This window comes from Carex rostrata, chromosome 14, assembly GCF_964058835.1.
Source record: "Carex rostrata chromosome 14, lpCarRost1.2, whole genome shotgun sequence".
NCBI classification, from domain to species: domain Eukaryota; kingdom Viridiplantae; phylum Streptophyta; class Magnoliopsida; order Poales; family Cyperaceae; genus Carex; species Carex rostrata.
In genome coordinates this window covers 3,604,219-3,620,915 of record NC_135931.1, presented here as the reverse complement: position 1 = coordinate 3,620,915, position 16,697 = coordinate 3,604,219, and the positions used below count along the sequence as shown (strand labels likewise).

At 35.8% G+C, this 16,697-nt stretch overlaps 1 protein-coding gene and 1 long non-coding RNA gene across 2 annotated transcripts; one reads left to right on the top strand and one right to left on the bottom strand.

Moving 5' to 3' along the window:
• Window positions 1-4,699: 4,699 nt before the first annotated feature.
• LOC144565002 (PHD-finger and DNA binding domain-containing protein) lies at window positions 4,700-14,891 on the top strand. The gene is made up of 10 exons (XM_078314615.1): window positions 4,700-5,755; window positions 5,991-6,584; window positions 7,416-8,277; window positions 9,055-9,349; window positions 9,636-9,763; window positions 9,981-10,489; window positions 10,866-10,894; window positions 12,977-13,525; window positions 13,619-14,436; window positions 14,593-14,891. The coding sequence occupies exons 1-10, from the start codon at window positions 4,971-4,973 to the stop codon at window positions 14,647-14,649; spliced, it is 4,626 nt and encodes a 1,541-aa protein (XP_078170741.1). The 5' UTR covers window positions 4,700-4,970; the 3' UTR covers window positions 14,650-14,891.
• Window positions 13,997-15,143, bottom strand: LOC144565004 (uncharacterized). The gene is made up of 2 exons (XR_013514813.1): window positions 14,596-15,143; window positions 13,997-14,475 (listed from the first exon to the last, which is right to left on the bottom strand). It is a non-coding gene; the product is annotated as an uncharacterized LOC144565004 (long non-coding RNA).
• Window positions 15,144-16,697: the final 1,554 nt, after the last annotated feature.

Genomic DNA, 16,697 nt, shown 5'->3' with positions numbered 1-16,697 from the left:
TTCAATACTCGGAATGCATGAATGCAGATCCGAAATGCATGAACTGTTGTGTACCAAGTCATAAATAGTCTCGTTCTACAAAAAGATAGTTGAAAAATGCTATTTTGAAACATGGCTTAATTTTTAATTTAATCAAAGCAGTATTCATAATATGTATACTTAGTATCGTGCCCGTACGTTGTAACGGAAACATATTATAAGAGAACAAAAAAAATCACACAAAATGTCATATTTTTATAAAAAAATTAGACTATATAACAAATAAAATTTCTTAAATGGCATCTACAAATAATGTTTCTTAATGACATATTAAATGACATATATGATTTTTTATCCTTTTGACATACTTTCATAAAAAAAAATCTCATACCAAATAACATATTAAATGACAAATAACATTATTTAAGTGATATAAAAAATAGAAAGAAATGAAGACATGACCAATCAATTAAAAAGTTCCTTAAATGATATTTAAAAAATTGAAAGAAATAAAGATCAATCAGAAAGATAATACAATTTGCATATGACCAGCACATGTCTAATTAAATTTGGACTTCTACACGTAAAAAAAATAAAAAAAATACATAGAATAAAAAAATACAGATTATTTGATTAGAGGGCTGATATTCAATCTAAAATTTTATCTCTTATCACAATCGTTGGCGAATCATGACATTTACATGCTTATTATAAAAACTAGTATTGTGCTCGTGCGTTGCAATAGGAACATATATATTATTATAAGAGAACAAAAAAATATTCATACAAAATAACATACTTTCATAAAAAAAATGACCAATGAAAAAAAGGACCGAGGAAAATTAAACTTTTATTTTTTAATACTGCGAATATTATTTAAATAAATAATATTCAAGTACATCCCTTCATTGTTTAATATTTGCAGATTGCTTGAAAAACAATTATAATCAAGAGCAAAACTAGGGTGTGATGCAGGGGCCGACCCAGGATTTTCATTAGGGGGACAAAAAAATATCGAATCGGATTTAAATAGCTTATCGGATTTAAACCCATTAACTAATTGAGTACTCAATAAAAAAACAATATTTTGACTTATATTTTCCAATACCCTGCATTATAATTTATGATCCTATAACTTATAATTAATATTACCAATCATAATTTGAAAATTTTATTTTGATTTTAACACTAAATTTAATCCGAATTTCAATTCAAACATCCAGAAGCCCCCTGTGCTACAGTAGATCCGCCCCTAGTGTGATGTGTTCACCAAGAGGGGTTGGTGAACACACATTCAAAAGACTATTGGATTAGCTTCAAATGACGAATCCAAACCGTTAAAATACATCTACTTCGTGAGTGATGCATGTACATACAAAATTTTTAAAATTTCGAATTCATTTAGTACATGGTCAAGCAGTAAAAAAATGAACATTTTATAAGTTATTTTTTAATTAGAAACTTTAAATTTTTTGCATGTACAAGCATCACTCACGAAATACATAGATTTCAACGTTTGAATTCGTAGTTCGAAATCGATCTGATAACCTTTTGAAAGTGTTCATCAACCTCTCTTGGTGAGCACATCACACCCTAGTTTTGATCTATAATCAATGTTATTTACGTGCACTTTTGATTATATGGGCATAGCTGGTATAATAATTGTTTGTTTATCTATACATTCATGATTTACAAGCCTCAGAAAGTTCCATTTCTGATCACATTTTAACACTGATCAAAATTATTTTCATACTAAAATTGAAAAAAAAATTGGGCATTAATACAGATACATAACTAAGCATACTTTTGACAATAAAAACCTGAACCATATTGGAATGAGCAGAAACTAATTAATATGTGATGAATTGCTAAATATTCTCTAATCTGATGTTTAATCTCGGCAAAAAATACTTACCTTTATATTCTAACGAGTTGCATAAAAAAATGTTTCATCTTTCAAGGCCATATTAAGTTGACACGTTTGCATTACTTCCAAAATTCTATATTTTAAAATCTGAAGTTTATTGTATATATCGTCAAATTCAATGTTAATTGATGATAAAGTTTTCAGCAAAAGGCGTATATTTATATCTTGGGACTTGTTTATAAATGTCAGTGTGAAACTTCTAATTCCGAATTTGTTAATAAATTATGTCATCTTTTGTTCACTGGATGCAAACTATTTTTAGGGTCAAAGCGGTCAACGGAATTTTTTGCCTTAGAGATAGAAATTCCCTCCTACACTTAAGTTTAAACTTTTGAATTAATTCTTGAAATTAAGTGAACTAACGGCTACTTCAACCCCAATCCTATAAAAGTTCTCTTGCATCTTATTGATACACTAGGATTTACATATCAGTATCACAGTGAGTCGGATCACTTGGTTGGCACGAGCAGGGGCAGATTCAGGATTTTTATCGGGGGCATAAAAATATTGAATCGAATTTAAACCCGTTAACTAATTAGGTACTCGATAAATAATAATAATTTAAGTAATACTTTTCAATACTCTGACTTGTAATTTCTGATTCTCTAATCTATAATTCTAATTATTAACCATAATTCAAGAAATTTATTTTAATTTTAACTCTAAATTTAACCCGAATTACAAATCAAATTTTCAGAGAGGGAAACAAATTTAAGAGGGAGAAGTCGATTGGAACGTCCAAATCTCCACTAAAATTCAAAATCCAGGGGAAGGGGAGCGGCAGCAACCCCCCCGGACTACATGGGTCCGCCCCTGTGCACAAATCGGATCGATATTGGCAGCAAGCAACAAATACATGTATAAAATTGTTAGATCACTCTGATCCTAAATTTCTAATTCAGTTTTTCAGACATCTACTTTTAAAATTATGTCTCTGAATTAGCTAATGTTTTAATCATCATATCATAAATAAATAAAAAAAGCATGTTATGAAAATAGTAAGCCAGGAACAGTTGTTGGAAAGATGATAATTTTTCTCGAAATTCGACCGTTACAGCTTACAAATAGTACTCGTATAAACCAAAAGTACATCACACCATGCATTCATTCTCTATTTCACCTAATGCCATCAATCGATCTGAACCGTCCGTGTTGAGCAGTATAATAGACGCTGGAGACCATACCGTGCATGTGAACCTCCTTGATTTACTTCTATTCTTTTGCTTAGGTTGTTCCGCCGGGCCATCAATACCAAGGTGCCTCTACCCTCTTAACTTCCCACATTTGATCTATGCCTGGTCCATGCTCGGTTACTTGTAGACCATACAGGGTGATGGATAATCTCTTACAAGTACATAAACAATTAGATAATACCGCTTGGTACCTGCCAGAAAAAACTTTTTTGGTTACAAGGTACGTTTAATTTGGTGGTCCCTAAGTGGGAAATTTTATTGTAATTTGGTAAAAAAATGTTATCTTATCTGCAACTATATAATAACTTGATTGTGGTTCAAAATAATTGATGTGCTTATTTTGGATTCATATACGTGTAAAATTAAGAATTAATATTTGTTAAATTATTGAATTATTCAACTACAATATAACAACAACAGTAATAATAACAACAACCGCAACAATAATTAAGTCTTTAATCCCAAATAAGTGGATCCGTATCCTCCCAAGTACCTGACTCAACACAATTGAAATGGACGACCCATATTTAATTTCATTCGGTGGGTGATCCGAACTGCAATAGGGGCATTATTATATGTGCTTTGAGATGCGTGCCAAGTTAAAAATTCTATTTTTAGACCGTTCGATTCAATTCTACTCAGTCAGGTAACCTGAGGGGATACGAATTTCAAATAAGTTGGGCACTATATATTCAAACTACAATAATCTAACTAAATTATTTTCTTGTAATAAGTTGTCATAAAGAAATATGTTTATTACACTATATTTAATTATTTAGTATTCAAGCTACAATAATGTGTGTACACTGTGTTCAAGTAGATCCGAAGACAACTTCATTTTCTATCCTAAGCAATGGTGCCAATCCGTTTCTAAAGTTTCAAATTAATTTAGTATAAAGTTAATTGGTCAAAATAAAATGCTTATAAATTAATTTTAATATATTTATTTTTAGAACATTTTTTGACCACTTGACTCTAAAAAAATAAATTTTAAATTTTAAATTTTTTACATGTAAAGGCATTGCTCCTAAGTTAAATGAGTTTCAATAGTTTGGATTCGTCTTTTAAAGCAAATCAAATAAATTTTAAAATTTTATTCATAAAGAGATTTGGTAAACTTAAGAACACTCTAGTTCTACTCTTAAAATACACTACATTGTGTTATTGAGGACGAGAAAAGTAAATCTTGGGTTTTCGTATTTTGTATATATATAGGGTTTATGTGCAAAATTAACTATTCCCGAGACCCGAGAGCACTCAGGCTGAAATCAAGTCCTTTCTTTGTTTTTCCGCCGGAAAGTCCGTAAAAATCAACTCCTGTCAGTTGTTTGTTTACAAGCGGTGTACAGTTAGTACAAAAATGCAACAAGTCCAACCAAATTTCATCATTCAATGACCCTCTGGCTTAGTTTCCCGCGGTAGGGTTTTTTTGTGTAATGAACTTACACTTCTTGTATAAAACGAGTTGAACGAGGGTATCGATATTCGAATCTTCGAGACATTCATCGAATTCATTACACAATATTCTCCTGTAAATATTATACAGAAGATCAAAGAGCACGTTTTTCTTTTTCTCGCCAAACGGCTGAAACCAACATCGTATTTAATTCTCCTCGCATTTTTCACCGAAACTGCCTTCCCTTCAGAAACGAAATTGGGGAAAAGCGAAGAGGGGGTGAGAGCCGAGAAACAGAGAAAATGCGTGTTCTATCCCCTCTTTCAACTGAAATTTTGTTTTAGTTCGATCGCGCATTCAATTGAATTTAGATCTAGTTCTCCTTTCGCACCTCTCCCTTTTCCCAAACCCTAGAAAATAATATATTTTCTTTTATTAGATTTTTTCTTCGAATTTATTCTCCCTTTAAGGGGGAATGGACCTTGTAGGAAAACCAATAAGGAAAAAATTCCCTCGTTTTGGCGTTTACAAAGGAGTAGTAGATTCGTTTGATCCCGAGGCAGGTTATTTTAAGGTCTCTTACGAGGACAGCGATTCTGAGGAACTTGACTTACAGGAAGTTCGATCAATGCTGGCTGAGACCAAGGAGGAGGTAATTTCAGGGGTTTCTGAGGATTTGGTGGTGGGAAATGGCGGTTCTGATGCAAATCAGAATGGACATGTAGACAGTAACTCGGGGATAGGAGGAGATTCTGAGAAAAAGTTGAGAAAAAGGCGCCGATCTTGTGAAGGGGGAAATGAAAGCCCAGTTACTCCTCTGAGAAGAAGTACCCGTCAAGCTGCCTATGCTGCCAAAGCAGCAATTTTATCTACTCCCGATCCTGATGAAAGTACCTGTGAAATATCAGAGAGAAAACCCAAATTGGGATCCTATTCAAATTCCCGCAAAAGTGCATCTAGAAAGAAATGCTTGGAAGTTCCTGATCTGGGTCCTAAGGTAGAGTTACCCCCTTCTTCCACGAATCTCGATTTGGAGGGGCTTCCTGCTCTCGATTTTTTTACAGTTTATGCTTTTCTGAGATCAATGAGCAAGCAATTCTTTCTGAGGCCTTTTCACCCAGAGACCTTTTTGGCAGCCTTGCAGTGCACCTTTGTGAATCCTTTGATTGATTCTGTGCACTTTACGTTGCTGCATGCTTTGAAGGGGCATTTGGAGGTTTTGTCAGAGGAAGGATCTCCATCAGCTGCTCATTGTATCAGGTATTTCCTGTTAAAATTGCAATACTGTTTTAATCTGGTCATGTTATGTAAGTCGATCCAGTAAAGATAAATTATATTTATGGTTGCTCAAGTATGTCCAAATTTTAATTTACCAGTTGAACGCTCAAATTTTAATAAATGTGTATTTCATATTCAAGCAACTTCTTATTTGGTTCCAATCAAGCAATTACATTGACATGTTTCCTGCATTGCGATGTACAATATATTTATATAGGAACCTAAACTGGGAGCTCTTGGATCTATTCACGTGGCCGGTATTTCTTGCTGAGTATTTGTTGATTCATGGCTCTGAAACCAAACCCACTATCAAGCTACCACAGTTGAGCCTCTTAAGTACGGAGTATTACAAGCAGTCTGTGGAGGTAAAACTTGAGCTCCTTCGTTGCCTATGTGATGATGTCATGGATGTCGGATCAATTCGTGCCGAACTTGAACAAAGAGAGATGAAAGCTGAGTCAGAACCAACTGAAGAGATTAGTCAGCCCAAGAAAAGAGGCAGAAAAAGAAAATTCATTTCATCAAATGCTGAGGCTGGTTCTGTTGAGGATAGAAATAGTGACGAGTGTTACCTTTGCGGGATCGATGGTAGTTTGATATGCTGTGACGGGTGCCCAAAGGCGTTCCACTCCAAATGTATTGGTGTTGTGAAGGATTTATTGCCAGATGGAGATTGGTATTGTCCTGAGTGCTCTGTGAGGACAAATGAAGGAGATGCAAAACCGCCAACAAAGCTTTCAAGGGGTGGAGAGATTGTGGGAATTGATCCACATGGACGCGCATATTTCTGGAGCTGCAATTATCTGCTTGTGTATGTCATATGTCTTTCCTTTGTCTTTCATCTTATGTGGTATCATGCAATCAATTTTATAATCAGTGCATCATTAAGGATCTTTGCATCTTCTGACTTACAGATGACATGAGCATTTTTAGGTCATTGAACAACTAGATTTGTTTGCATGAATGCTAGGCAATAAATCTTCTATTAGTAGTTTATTGACTAGGATATCCCGCTAACTTCTATTGCGGCAAAAATGGTATATTTAATTATTTGTCCAAATTAGTCACCTCGTATGATATTAACTTAAATAGTGCTTGAGACTACTATTAGTAGTTTATTGACTAGTAATGCAACTGGGTCCCGCTAACTTCCATTGTGGCAAATAACATATTTAATAAAATTGACCAAATTAGTTGCTGCTGAGGATATTTACAAAACTGTGCTTGTTTTTCATATTATGCACTGTTGTTAAAAAACACTTATATGCACACATAATCAGACTTTGGTCCATCAGTATATTTATGGCTACTGATATACCTTTTTCTGACCCAAAGATGTTCATTTACTGCTTTATTTTCACAACATCTACTAGGAAGTGCAATAAAGTTGAGCTGTTTCAAATATTTAATTAGGGAAGGTAGTTGCCAATCGTGTATGTTCCCTGATGTATGCTATGGTTCAAATTCTTGGTATGTTCCCTGCATAAATATGGGCTATATATTAAGGGTTTTAAACTTCCAACAGCTTCCATAGTAGGTTGTATTTGTAGATGTCTATCTATGAACTTACATTTGAAATAGTTCTATTTCTCCTTTTCTTAATTTTATTTCTAAAAATTAATTCATTGTTCTTGCAATTCAGCGCCGAGTCATACGAGACGGATAGTTCTTGCCGCTATTACTGTAAAAAAGACCTTCCTTCTGTTCTCAGAATGTTGAGTTCATTTCACCCTTCGTACTGCACAATTGTTGGTGCAATTTCGGCCCTTTCTGGTGCTTCTTCTGGATTATCTCATATTGATTATGTTGATCATTCTACCCTGAATTCATCACATAAGCAACGTTTATCCAAATCCTTGGATTTGGAAGCCACTTCTTCAGAAAACGGTACTATTGCAAACTCTGAGGGTGATAAAATTGTGGTTGATCCTGGTTGGGACAGTACTGCTACATCAGTTAATGAAAGAAAGAAAGGAGGTAACGCTCAACTGCATACAGATGTGATCTGCTACACCAATTCTTATAGTTTTGGTCGACTAGCGTCCGCGATTTCAGTTGAGTTTATGCATATATTGGCCGAAAACAAAGAGCTTAAGAAGCCTACTGAGGATCTTCGGCCCCTACAGATGAAAGCCATCACTAATAATGCACCTTCCTTTTGTTGGTACACATACCAGAAGCTGCCTCTTGCCGTACAAAAGGAAAGTTGTGGCTGGTGCCACCTTTGCCGGGCTTCAGATGGTGAATCAGATAATACTGACTGTGTGTTCAGAACTGGATTGAATAACACACAAGCAAAGAGTTTGGGCAAGAAATGCATCGGGCTTAGGTCTGAGAAGAACAGGAGTCATATATTATCGGCTATTCAACAGATTCTTTCATTGGAGGAGCGTGTGCGGGGCCTACTTTCAGGTCCTTGGGAGGATCCGCAATACAATGAGTCTTGGCGTAAGGCTGTATTGACCGCTTCAAATGTGGCATCTCTGGGCAAATCTCTTTTGGAGGTAACTTGTCAGTTGTGCCTTAACATTAGTTTTAGGAAAGTTCTCTAGCAACCTATAATCCTATATGCTTCTATTCTAAGAAAAACTTCTGCTTAAGTGAATTTCTCTAAGCAAACATAATAATAAAAATCAACTTATTTTATTATTTACTTTTTAGAAATTTGGATGGTATACTCTGGAGTAGAGCTAGGATGTTCTTAAGCTCACCAAAGGATTGGTAAGTGTAATTTCAAAAACCTATCGGAATGACTTCAAATGACGAAGACAAACCGTTGAATCAATCTATTTCACGAGTGATGCAATTACATGTCAAATTTATAAATTTTTGAATTTAATTTAGCATAAAGTCAAGTCGTCAACAAAAGAAAGTTTATAAGTTAATTTTAATACGTTCAATTTTCATTTTTTATACAGCTCGACTATATAGTTTAGACTAAGTTAGTTTGAAAATCTATAAATTTGACATGACATGTAAACGCTTCACTTGTGAAGTAGATCGGCTTCAACTGTTTGGATTCGTCATTTGAAGTTAATCCGATGGGTTTTAGAGTTAAGCTCACCTAAGGACTTGGTGAGCTTAAGAACACCCTAGTTCTACTCTATATTTTGATAGCTTTATGTTTGGAAAAATTCCTTGTCTGAGAACTTTTTTCCAAAATTGACATTTTATTTGGTTAGAGGAATTATAGTTGGAACTTGAGTAGTTTATATTTGTCCCAGTAGGTGGCATTGTGACTCTTTATGTTTTCATTATTTGGTACCTCATATAACTTCTAGCTGGAGAGCAGCTTACGCCGTGTTGCTCTGTTGGCTGAATGGACACGGCCAGTGGATTCTACCGCAGTCGTTGGATCGGCAGTTCACATCTCAATTCGACCAGTAAATAACATATCTAAAGGCATGGTTGGTGGAAGAAAGGCGGGGAGACCGAGTAGGAAATCTATTACCAGGATTCAATCTAATGGTGAATCAGCTGTTGGTATAAATTGGTGGAGAGGTGGAAGGCTGTCACGTGAAGTCTTTCACTGGAAGATGTTACCTCAAACACTTGCATCCAAGGCTGCTCGACAAGGTTTGCACAATATCTAACTCATTGCATTGTTACTTATTTATAATGGTAAAAGAGGGGCATGACCCCTATCTCTTTCCTAAAAAAAAAAATAATGGTAAAAGAGTATCAATTTCATTACTGGTAGTCCAGTACCATGAAAATCTTTCCACTCAGCCAAAAAGATACGTTTGTTTCAGAAAGTATGCACAGTAGAGGTGCCTGTATATGAATTTCGGAGTGGCTTTGAGATTAATTAAGCTTCAATTGTAGACTTATGCGTAAGTATATGTTCAAAATTTTGCTTCAGCTGGACGGAAGAGAATTCCAACTGTGGTATACCCTGATGGTTCAGACATCATTGCCAGGAGGCTCAAGTGTGTTGCTTGGCGTGCAACTGTTGAAATGTCCAAAACTGTTTCTCAACTTATATTTCTGGTAAGATCAAGTAAAGACTATTATAATGCATCTCAAAGCAAACTTCATTTATATTGTATTTTATATATGTTTTTCTATTGTGTACTGCAACTGGCATCATATAATAAAACACGAGTTATGGAGCATTATCAAGAAATAAATGGTTTTTTTAGTAGAAGACCTCCACATAATATTGAAAATTCTTACTATATATATGTATATAATTTTTTCTTTTCAGATCAAAGAATTAGAATTTTACATCAAGTGGGCTGAGATTTCAACTGCTGAACCATTTTCTCCTGTGACCAAAGAAACCAAGAAAACTGCAAAGCAGTTTAAGAAGGTCATAGTTCGCAGAAAGGAAATGGATGGGACAAACACAAAGTACCTCCTTGACTTTGGGAAGAGGAAAAAGGAGCAAATACCACCTATTGTTGTGAGATATGGAACGAAGCATGAAGAACCCACCAGTGAGAGAGTCAAGTATTGGTTGGGTGAAAACCATGTCCCTCTCAACCTTGTAAGAGCTTTTGAGGAAAGAAAACTCATCCGGCAGCTCAAAAAGAAAGATGGTTCCCCTTCAAGCAAGCAATCTGAATCCAAACCGAAGAAACGAGCTGCTGCTTTAGACAAACTGATCGAGCCAAGCCCAAAGAAAAGGAGGCAGTCTGATGTTCTTGACTACTTATTTGAAAAGGCACAGAATATGAAGGAGTGTAGCCACTGCAATCAGGACGTACTTGTCAGGTACTACCAATAATAATTATGGTCGGTGCATGGGTGCATTGCACATGGCAGGTTCAGTAGCAGTTTCATACCATAGTTGTTTTATGTAATATATTTCCAATGATGCGTTGGGTTGTTGCAAAAAAATGGGGTTTGATAGGAGATATCCTGTTGCCACCCATATTTTCTTCCCCATATCTGGTGGCTGAGATTACTAACATTTTATGTTGGCTAGTGTTTTCCTTTTGTGCCCTATTTACTGGTTGGTGCCAGATCTAACTGGGATGTACTGAAATTCTAAGACTTGAATAAAACCATCCAGAAATAAGGTTACTTATGCAGTTTTGTTGTTATTTAATCATGTTAGTGCCCTTATTTTCCATTATTTTTTCTGCAGTGAAGCCGTGAACTGCCAACTGTGCAAAGGTATGCTGCTAAAAACTTGACCAGTTTTTTATCTTTCGTATGTGTTCGAATTTTAATCCATCTCAATTGCAATTGTGAGTGCGTTCTTATTAGTTTTATACGTTTTTGAGTAACACCCTTAATTTACTTTTCATGCTCGACCTTCTTATGGTTGTCCTGATCTTTTCCCTTTTTGGCTAAGCCAGGAATAATCTATATACATTTAAGCTTTGTCCAGTTCTGTTGCAAAATCATCCTGTTTCAGTTACCAAATTGACCAAAAGGTGGTGGTACGTAATTAGGACATAAACCACTCTGATGAAAGAGTTCTATGGCGGGCGATAAGAGTCAGTTTTTTTTCTCAAAAGTATCAATTCCTTATTTCTATCTATATGTATGAGATCCACTCCTATACTTCCGCACTTCAGATCAACTGAATGAAGCAAATTCTACTCCTTTCCATCCAGATTACCCAAAGAAAAGCACTAATATTCTATTCTGAGACATCAGTGGAAATTTACCTTTAGTCCCTCATTCATATTAAAACAATCAAAATTACCATTATGAAATTGAAAGAACCAGTCCCACCCATAGAGCAAGTAAAAAGACAAGTGCTGATGAGAAAAACACAAATCGACCTGGGAGTCGAAGCAGAAATACCAAAATCGAAGATGTTTGCATAAAGCATGTTTCCCAGATGACTAGTCAAGTGCCCACGCCTTGTGGTGGAGAGACCAAACTATAGTAAATGACATAATCATTTAGTTGTTATTCTCTCCTAACACAGACTAATCACAAAGTAACCAAGTTACTGTCTATAGCGGCACTATAATATCAGATTACGGAATGAACTTATTAATCCACCCGTATCTTTTCATACTGAGTTAATTACAAAGTCAATTTAGCTACATAACAGACAGCCTTGTGAAAAGGAGACAAAAGGATAAAGTTCCATACAGAGGTAGATAATGTAAGTTTTAAATCAAATCCCTGAACAATCAGCTTGAACCTCTAAACAATAACGAGAAGAGAGAAAAAGAACCGTGCATGACGCCCAATGTATCACGCTATACCGGGACATCTTTTGGTAGTGGCATGCTATGCTGTGACCATTAGGGTCGAACTATTCTTCGTTCTGTTCCTTTACAATTTATTTTCTTCCAATCCCCCTCGGTTCATGCAAAGAAAAAAGTAAACAACCCAATCCAATCTTAAATCATAGACATCAGTTCTTATTTCTTAATTAACAAGGAATGCACCTGGGTAAAAGCTTTTGATTTGGATTTGCACCTTACCATGGACATTTCTGCAAACTTCCTTGTCTTTTCTGTTGTGCCAATTCTCCAATTTCTTTCACAAGAAATCTAAAATCTCAGATAAGATGCGGAAAACATTAAAATAATTGTTTTTTTTTTTTAAATAGTTGACAGTGGCATCATTAAAATAATTGCCAAATTACCGTTCAGGTGGTAAGAGAATTTTTGTGAATTTGGCACATCCAGTATTTGTTGATTATGTCCTACAAAATCAGCTTTCCAAACCATAAATGCACGACATATTCAACTCCTGAGAGTTAAAAGTTATTTGTCAATAACTGATAATAAACCAATGCACTATGTAATGTTTTTTCCAATAATGATTGAATATTAGAATCATCAACTTTTACTGATTTAAAGAAAATGAAAATTTAAAATTAAATGAACTTACCTTTGCTCAAAATATTAGAATCATCAACTCTTTCTTACCATTTTCTTAGCACAAAATTATCATAGCAAACTATGAAACAAGTTAGATGAGCTAAATTTGACAAGCAAAATCTTGTCGTGACATTGATCACCTAGTTTGATAATCACGCAACTTGGTAACTTTTTTTACACCACAAACTGTTCAAATCTCAGATATCTGTTATCCTACTAGTATCATGACTGCAACTAATACATGAAACTAGTCCTTCCTTGAACTCTCCTCCTAACCTGAATTTAGCTCTAGATAAACCTTTTCTTTAAAGAGTTGAAGAAATCTTTATATAATGAATGGGTCTTGCATAAGAATATTACTATTGTCTAGCCTTTTAATTATCTGATTTCCTCTATTTCTGAACAGGTTTTTTCCACCGCAAGCATTTCAGAGTGCCCAAAAGTGCCACTACAGCAGTCTTCACCTGTGCCAAATGCAAGGATGATGCTGCTAAATCAAAGAAGGCTAGCCCACTGAAGAAAAAACCAAAAGCTTCCCCGCAGAAGAAAAAGAAGAAAGGAGTCAACCTCAAGAAAAAGGTTGAATTGAGAAGAAGTGAGAGGCTGCTTTCCTTGAGACCTCAGCCAAAGAAATCTAAGAAGAAATATAAGAAGAAAACAAGAAGTCCAAAAAAGGCTGTAGCAAAACCTAAAAAAGAGAAGTCAAAGGGCTCGGCTGAATCTGTAACTGACCTGACATGGCCCAAGAGGAAACGGACTATTTCCCCACATTCCTACTGGCTCAATGGTCTTCAATGGACAAGAAAACCAGATGGTGAATTGGGAAATGATTTTAGGAGGTCAAAAGTCATCTTACAGGCTCAAAACTTAGAGGAGGGTGCTTCACGTCCAGTGTGTTCTCTCTGCTTCAAAGATACAGCTGATCATCTTTACATTGGCTGTGACAAGTGTGGGGGTAAGGAAGACTGAATCCCTTTTGTTGATTTTTCAGTATATCACAATGGTGAGTTCTGTTCACTTATTATATATATATTTTTTGGCTTTACAGAGTGGTTTCATGGAGATGCCTATCAGGTAACACCTGAGAACATTCACATGTTGATAGGTTTCAAGTGTCACAAATGCCGCAAGAGAGGTACTCTAGCATGTCCGCATACGGAGTTGCCTCAAGCAGACTTGAATGGAGATGTGCCAACCAGTAGTTTTCTCAAGGGGCTACTGGTAGCTGGCTCTATAACTGGGACAGTTGATGGATTTTCTGAGGTTGATGGTCTGATGGATGTAGATGTGGTCCTAACAACCTCTTCATCTGAGCCAGCTGAGACTTTCTCTGGTGAGGTGCAAACAGGCCTGAATGGACAAATTGACTCGACTGATGACCATCTCAACATGGCACAGAAGGACATAGAAGGATTTTTGAAAGCCCTTACCGGAGATAGCAGCCCGAAAGAGACACACTGTGGTACTTCTGTTGATACAGAGCGGAGAGGTGATGACAATACTGTCTTGTTTGAAAATGAGCTGCTTGTACCTGTATTTGAAATTGGGCTGTCAGATAATAGATGCACAGAAATAGCGTGTCTTCAGGCTGCTGCTACAGTTGGTGTTGGTACTGATGATTTTATGCATGAGGAGCAAGGAGATGGCACGTCAACTAGAACCAACCAATTGAATGAGCAGATGAATTCTGAGGTGGTTGACAGGTTTGCAGTTGGCCTGTCTCTGGGTCACGTTGAAGAGAATTTGAACTCTTCCTATCAGGCTGCTGCTACAGTTGGTGTTGGTACTGATGATTTTATGCATGAGGAGCAAGGAGATGGCACATCAACTAGAAGCGAACAATTGAATGAGCAAATGAATTCTGAGGTGGTTGACAGGTTTGCAGTTAACCCGTCTCTGGGTCACCTTGAAGATAATTTGGACTCTTCCTATCAGGCTGCTGCTACAGTTGGTGTTGGGACTGACGATTTTATTCATGAGCAAGGAGATGGCACATCAACTAGAAGCAAACAATTGAATGAGCACCTTGAAGAGAATTTGGATTCTTCCGATGGAGGAGAAGAGGTAGTTCGAAATTAGAGGGGTTGGGCTGAGAGTGAAATTTTCTTGGGTCTTTTGTAGGTCAGGCTTGAATTGACATCGACCTCATGTCAAATTCAATTATTTTAGGTCTTACTTTTCTTTGCATTGTTCTGCTATAGGCATTTCTACATCAATGTTGCAGCTGGATGGCTATTGCTTATTAAGGTGTTTTCAGATATTAGGTTGCCGACATTGTGTTAAAGGTTCTTTTTAGTTCTGTATAGATTTATAAGACTCAATTTGAACTTTAGACTCTCAAGTTCACTGATGGAAATAACCTCCCGGAATTCAATCGTACTGAAGAGGTGTTTAAATTGACTTATTAATAGACCAGAAATCAATTTTCCTATTTGTTCAGGGAAAATAGATGAGGAGCCCACATTTGGAGCTTGTACAACTAATAATCTGGTTTTTTAATACAATTTTACTGACTCAAGCTTTGCATTGTGTTCTATTTTGATTATGCAATCTTAATGTAATGTCATCAGCCATTCATTCACGAACTAAAATTAACTTTAACTTTTTTTTTTTTCGACTGCTTGATTTTATACTTTAATTTTAAAATTTTGTATAGACATTACTCGTGAAGTATATTGGTTATGGTTTGAATCCATCGTTTGTATGATCTACAGTATCAAAATTGAGTTACTGTAAAAATAATTATAACCATCCGATCCGTATGGACACAAATATCAAAGAAACTTCATAAAATTAAAAATTCTGATTGAACAGTCCGGATTTAAAACTCAAATTTGAACTACTTGCGGAGGATGCGGGCTCTCATTACACCATATGTAGGTTGTGCATCAGATTTGAAATAGGTGAATGGGGAGTAAAAAAAGAAAGTCCATATCCTCAGTCCTCATTTGAGTTTTTTTTTCATAATAGTTGGTGCCTTGGTGGACTCTATCCATCCATTTCGTTTTTGCATATCAGAACTCTTGTGCTTATGTAGGAGAATTCATTTCATACCACTACCAAGTACCAACTACACTAAGGACTGATGACTCTAAGAATACACAGCCTATCTACCAGAGGTGACATGAATTGGAACATTAACGTGACTTCTGAATTGAAAATTTGTTTTTTTTTTTTTCTTTTCAAAATTTAAAATTCTCTGAATTTAAAAAGTAGTAACAGTTGAACCTCTTTTGTCTCCTCCTCTGTTTTTCTCTTTCTACCAGAACTCTCTCTACCTAACTCCGAGAGAGCAGACACTTAACACTTTACAGTTGTCGTAAATACATTTGGATTTGGGACACTGCATAAACCCTAATTTCCCTTTATATAAATCACCCTGCCCCCCTATCTAGTCCCCTAATTTCATCTTCCTTTTTCTTCTTTCATCCCAAAGTCGTACGATATAATTCTCTATTCAGGTGACAACTGCTGCTTTCGTTCCAGAACATAACAAATTTTAAGGTAATATTTGCTTGTTTCTTTGCTTCTTGTCTTTGAGTTACTATCTTAAGTCTCAACAAAAGATTTGGATCCTAATTCAAAGAAAAAATTCATTCAATAAGTTCCCTTTGTTCGGCACTCGAAAAGGAATCCATGGGATTTGGGGTTGGGGTGGATTTTGGGCCGATTGGAATCCGGCAACATTTTCTCGCATCTGGAGGAAATTGAATTTGAACTCTTTATTGTGCCTTGCATATATTTGCTTGTCTCCTACAAAAGAGTATCGCAATCAATTTCCACGAAGCATGCAATATTTGCATGTATCTGCAAGGTCTATCAATGTTTGGTAGTTTGGTTCTATAGCTTTTGTGAATCGTCTCCTTATGTCATGTCATGTTGTAGTTTTAAGAAGTTCATTGACCTACATGCTCCTTCAGTTTACCATAGGTTACCAGAGGTCGAGATTGTGCTTTTATTCCTATGATCTATTTGTCTGTTCCTTCAGGTTACCATATTCGACTCCATGCATGGCAATGCAAATGCATAAGCCATCTTCAAAGTTTATGAAAAATTTATTTTCCCATAACTTAAAACTCATATTCCTATGATCTATTTTTTCTTTCATTTCTTTTCTAATTTTAGAG